This window comes from Cucumis sativus, chromosome 5, assembly GCF_000004075.3.
Source record: "Cucumis sativus cultivar 9930 chromosome 5, Cucumber_9930_V3, whole genome shotgun sequence".
In the NCBI taxonomy this organism is placed as follows: Eukaryota; Viridiplantae; Streptophyta; class Magnoliopsida; order Cucurbitales; family Cucurbitaceae; genus Cucumis; species Cucumis sativus.
Genome location: NC_026659.2, coordinates 10,448,550 through 10,454,549, shown reverse-complemented (window position 1 = coordinate 10,454,549; position 6,000 = coordinate 10,448,550). Strand labels below are relative to the sequence as shown.

Below are 6,000 nucleotides of genomic sequence, written 5' to 3'. Positions count from 1 at the left end.
CTGAAACATTTATGCTATGTTAATGTTTCATCCAAAGAGTTTGAAAGCAAAAACATACAAGTAGAGAGTTATGTACTCTACTCCTTGTTTGGCCTAAAAGTTTTAAAAATAACATCAAACTTACATTTTTATTAACTCTTTGCAGGGTGGGCCTCATGCATTCACAACTTCACAACTCTTTACTCTTTACTATTTCATCCCTTACCCTAACCTTTTCTTAGGTGTTAAGATATTAAGTCCTACATATGTAACAATCATATATTCACATGCCTTCTTGGCTCTTTATCAAGGTCAAGTCCACCTATTTACCACAAAACTGACTCAGGATGGTTTTCTCTATCTAATTCGATTTTAGTCGTACATAAGAATGTTCACTTTTGGTCTTGTATTTTTATTACAAATCTTAAATCTACTATACTTCTAGATTAAACGTATTAAAAATACCAAGATTAAAGTTGAATATTTTAACGTATATCAACTAAAATTAAACAAATCTCAAAATACAAAATCAAAGATTGTATTTTAACCTAAAATTGTATTCACATCGCTAAAATGATTGATCAATAATGGTAAATGCATCAAAATATTTACTGATGCTTGGATAAAAACTGACTACACTATCTGTACAAATGCAAATACATATTGAGTTCAAGTTTAAAATATGGAAGAAACCTAATCACCAAGTAGACAAAGTGGCTGCCTCATGCTAAGCTCCATCTTCAGGGCAGGAAACTGCTCCAAATCATGAGAAATGCTTAAAATTTTCTGCATGTGAGAGCAAATCGCTATCTGAGTTTACTTCTGAACCAATGTGATCCCAAGGGAGATATCAAACGTTAAATATATATCTATATATATGTGTATGTATGTACACATGCAAAATTTAAGTGGGTATTGAAAGTCTTGTAATAAACTCTTAAGGTTAAGACTGCTTAATCTCTCTACTTTGAAAAGCTTTTAACAGGTCTCCAAATCTTAACTTACAGAAGGATTTTAAAATGAAATATTAATCTTTTATTCATAATTCAGATATGCAACATAGGACCTCTGATACAGAAGAGACTCATTACACAAAAGAAAAGAGAAAAACACAAAAGGACAATGTTAACAAAGAATATCTATACATAAATATGACTAAATAATAAGAAATCCAACAGTATCTAATAGATCTATTTCCATATAGTTCAAAATGTTTTTAATAAGTCTTGACTTTTGATTTTGTGCTTAATAGGTCTCTAACGTTAACCTTACCAATTGAATACTTATGTAGTATACTAATCACATTGTTGAAAGATTATATGGTGGTCGAGTTGGGGTAAGCTTTGACATTAATACTATATGCATTTCATTAATGACGTTAACAAGAATTTTAGTGCAGAAAAGATTAGAAGTACAGTGACCCATTATAAACCTCTTAAAATTAGGTACACATGATGCACACCAAATATGAGAATGAATTTTGTTAATGTTTAAAAGTTATGAATACGAGAAGACAGGTACTTTCAAAAACAAACAATTCATAATCTTAATTAATAAAAGAAACTAATCCTAATCCTAGTAAATGAAGGAAACTAATCCTTATAATAATTAATAAAAGATTCTAATCCTAATCCTAATAGATTAAGGATTTGACCATAATACCTTATTCCTAAACATCAACATTAAATCAACAAAGTAAACAATTGAAGCTTATTACACGCAAAATTTAAAGGTCAAAAACTTGTCAAAAACTTTTTAAAACCATAAGGACTAAATAGACACAACTCTAAAAAATCAAAATCCTATCAGAAACTTTTATAACACGACTACTACACAAACACAATCATGATAATTGCAACGACCACACTCATAATTTGACCAAATTTTTTTCTTCTCATATGGTACATAATTCAGAGCTAGAAATAGAGTTTGTTTAATATGCTTGATCATTCATGCAAATAAAAAATGGAGCTAAAGGAAAACTTACCAAAGCGGCAAGATGTGCATCTTCCAAAATATTCCCATCTACCTCCAATCTTGCAATTGGAAATTCTGGAAGATGTCCTGACTGCTTTTTACCAAGCAAATCACCAGGCCCACGTAAAAGAAGATCAACTTCTGCCAAATGAAAACCATCAGATGAATTCTCCAACACCTTCAACCGACTTAAGCTGCTTGTAGTAGATGCCACCAAGATGCACCTAGACTTCTTCATTCCACGTCCAACTCGTCCTCTTAATTGATGGAGCTGAGCAATTCCAAACCTCTCAGCATTCATAACAACCATCATTGATGCATCAGGAACATCCACTCCAACCTCGATCACTTGTGTAGAAAGTAGTATCTGCGTATCTCCGTTTCGAAATCTCCGTAACGCTTCCTCTTTTTCATCTTTCTTCATTTTCCCGTGCAACAACCCACAGTTATAGCCCTGAAACCTGTAAGAAATGGATTGAAGATCTTCTGAAGCAGCACGAAGCTGAGGCAGTTGATCAGATTGCTCAATCACTGGATATACAAGATACACCTTCCCTCCTTTATCTAACTCATCCAGCATCATCTATCATCATGTAAATCATTTTCATCAAACAAGAAGATGAGTATCCAAAATAAATAAAGAAAAGCCTCTCTTCCAGAGAGAATAATATACAAAAAAACAAAAGATTGATAATACTTCCACATAAAATAGAAGCATCTAATTCATTAAATAAGTAAGATAAAAAATCATGTTTCCACCAATTTACATTCAAGTATGTTTCAACTAGCAATCTTGTTTCCATTTCTAACAAAAGGCAATTTATGAAAATTTTAAAGGTTCAAACATACATGACAAATTAATTTTAAGAAATGCAAGTCTCAAATGTAGGGACAAGAAAAGACCTCATAAACTTTCTCAAAGCCTTCATCGTTACCCACAATTGAATATGTTTTGACTGGTACCCGTCCAGGAGGCAAATCAGTAATCTGTAGGTATCAATGGATCACTTCTGTCAACAATTAAAGGAACAACTAATATACAAAGAAACAGGCGTGCCTAAGGGCTAACAGAATAAACAAAAACCACAAAATCAATGGATCAATATTTCTGGTCATGTTGCAATCCTTTCATCTCACGAACCAAATTTCAACTCTGAGCTCACTGTTTCACAATATCCAAAAGAGATTTATTTTCCCTAGCTGAAAGGCTTCACCTTGAGGAGTTACCTATCTTTCTGCTTTCTTTTTTTTCCTTCTTTCAGGAGCTGAGTGCTTTTGTTTCAAGACTTTACTTTCCTTTGTTTATAGCCCTAATATTTGGTAATCGTGTCTAGAATATGTTTGTTACCTTTATAGATGACCACACTCATTTATTGCCTTTATAGATGATAGTGGCAGCGAAAAATTTAAAACCAAGTGGCAAGTCCATAAATTTTGACTCAGTGGTAACGTTGGTGTTGAATTTACTTTTCTCTTGTATTATTAATTTTATGTCTATATTTTTTCCTTATTTATTTTTTTGAAATAGAGACGAGCCTCTTTATTAACAATAATAATAATAATAATAATAAGAGAGACTAACGCTCAAAGTACAAGAGAGTTATATAGAGAGAGAAAGGGCCAAACCATATACAAACAATAGCTAATTCAAAATCAACAATAACAACGAGCTAAACAAAATCCTCTATCCTGAAGCACAGATGAAATCTAAAATGTAAAATAGGTACAAAGTAATTAATTACACCAGATGTCAAAAGGAATCCAAAGTAAGCTGACAAAATGCCCACACTAAGCTTCGAGATGAGTGAAGAGGGAACACCAAGACGACAACGAACAGCCTTGCTGAAACTTCACTAAGATAAAACCACAAAAACTGCTAAAACTAAAAAACTGTTCAACCGGTTGGAAACAGTTCTTGAGTCCAACTTCTTTGATTCTTGTGAGAGTACTAGTTCTAAATTAAGTGTTTTAAGAGACTTGAAACCCAATCTCTTTTATTGCAACCTTCAAACCACACAAGTTTCTCTATACAAAATCCAGTGCAACCAATTATAGAACCAAAAAAAGTGACTAGAGCCTGAAAGTCTGTGCCTTTAATATCTTCCTGTGTGAACATTTCATGAACGATTGGAGAACCTTCAAAATCTTCGCTGCTTACATTGAATGGTGAATGAAGCTCCAATTCTTTCTTTCTAAAAAATGGATGGGCCAACTGGGAGAACCGAGGAACAAAGGGAGCCATAAAAACCCAAGCAATATTGAAAATGGAGAAGAATCTATTCCAGCAGAAGGAAGAGAAGGGACATAACAAAAAGAAAATGGAGTATAGTCTCATTGGCCTTCAAGCACAAAGGACAAACCAAGGGCAGTAACACTTGTTGGGAGCCTTCTTTTGCAGAGTATCAGCACTGTTAAGGGACCCAAATCAGAATATTAACTCTCCGGGGTTATTTGACTTCCACAAGGCTTTAAATAAACAATTGTGGTCTTCAGAATCAAAAACTTTTCAGATGAGAGGAAGGAGAGTACTTGGAATTCTGAAAATAGCAAGCTGACCCCTTATACCAGAATTATGCCACAATCATTAACTAAAGACAGCAGGTCCTTAGTACTCTTCTTCCTTAAGTAGAAGTTTTAAATTACTCAAAGTAATACTATATTTGTTAACCAGTTGTATATTGGCTTTTGGTTATGTGGAAAATTACTTTTCATGTGAACTACATCAGCAGTAGATGTCAATTTGAAAAAAATTATGAACGTACATGAGTCAGCGACATTTCTCCATACAATGCAAGAGCAAGCGTCCTTGGAATAGGAGTGGCTGACATGGCAAGAACATGAGGAGCCATAGAGAAATTTCCACTTGAGGTTCCATCAGCGTGCTCTGCCGCAATTTTCGAACTTATAGAGTTGTTGAATAACTACAGTCAATAGTGATAACATACCATCAGTTTTTGGATGGTAAGATTAAGACAAAAAAGAAATTAAAAAATTAAGACTTTAATAAAAATAAAATTAAAAAAAAAAGGCAAAATCATTTTGCAGCAGACAGTAGTAAGAAAAATAAAATAAAAAATTCTACCCAACATAATTGAAGTCTAGTAGCACTAATAGATTTTTGCTTCTAACCAATATAAAAGTAATTTTGTAGACAATTAATGATTAAAACGAAAGAAACGGAGGAGAGATCAAGTCTGTCAATCCTAACAAACTAAATGGAGATTACATAAACCTTTTCCGATAGGTAATAAGCATAGAACGAGAGTATCTAAAATAAAAAGTGTGACATCCGGTTCAAGGTACTAAATTAAATAAAGATCTGTCATTCCTCCCAATAAATATGGCATGAAGAAAAAGAATTTTAGCTATCTTTGCAAGAGTGGCCCGCCAATGAAGCACAAAGTCTTTGGCACAACCAGAAGATATTGTCTCAGAACTGAAGCAATCCAATTAGTCTTTTAGACAGGACAAGAAGAAACATTTTTTATAACAAGAGAGAAAAACTGGAGGGAAGAAAAATAATGTAAATAAACAAAAGAGAATGAAAGTGAGAACTCAAAATGGAGGAGACTGCAAAACACAGAGACCAAGTCTCTCTTGGAAGATTTCTAGCAAAAGAGTGACCCCTTGAATATCCAGGGAATGAAACTACTTGGTCTCCGACTCTCCAGTTTTGAAGGTACAGTCGTGAAGATACAGAAAACTTCCTTGACAGAAGTCAAATGACAATTCTCGAATATGTTAAATGAAATTGCCCACTACTATTGCAATTAGACAAAATGGTTATAGATATGTTTGAATTTTTGTAAAAAATGAAGCACTATGTTACTACAGATGAGGCAACCACCTTACTACCAAACTTCCCTCTCTGGACTACACCAAAACGGTGCTGCTCATCCACAACTGCAATGCGTAAAGCAGAGAACTCCACTTTTTCCGATATTAGACTCTGAGTTCCAATAACTAAAGAAGTCTCTCCTGATTGCAGACCCTGAAATTAAAATTTCAAATTCAGGAGTAACATGAAAAAAAAGTTACAAAACA

The 6,000-nt window shown here is 33.5% G+C and overlaps 1 protein-coding gene across 2 annotated transcripts in view; it reads right to left on the bottom strand.

The window, feature by feature from the left end:
- Positions 1–449: 449 nt before the first annotated feature.
- LOC101221994 (ATP-dependent DNA helicase homolog RECG, chloroplastic) overlaps positions 450–6,000 on the bottom strand; it is a 44,595-nt gene continuing 39,044 nt past the window's right edge. For both annotated transcript variants that reach the window (XM_011661536.2, XM_031886432.1), the window contains 5 exons: positions 5,804–5,947; positions 4,719–4,877; positions 2,860–2,943; positions 1,967–2,539; positions 450–765 (listed from right to left, as the gene is read on the bottom strand). In XM_011661536.2, the coding sequence (XP_011659838.1) occupies positions 673–765; positions 1,967–2,539; positions 2,860–2,943; positions 4,719–4,877; positions 5,804–5,947 (1,053 nt within the window). In that variant the 3' untranslated portion in view covers positions 450–672. The remainder of the gene's footprint in view (positions 766–1,966; positions 2,540–2,859; positions 2,944–4,718; positions 4,878–5,803; positions 5,948–6,000) is intronic.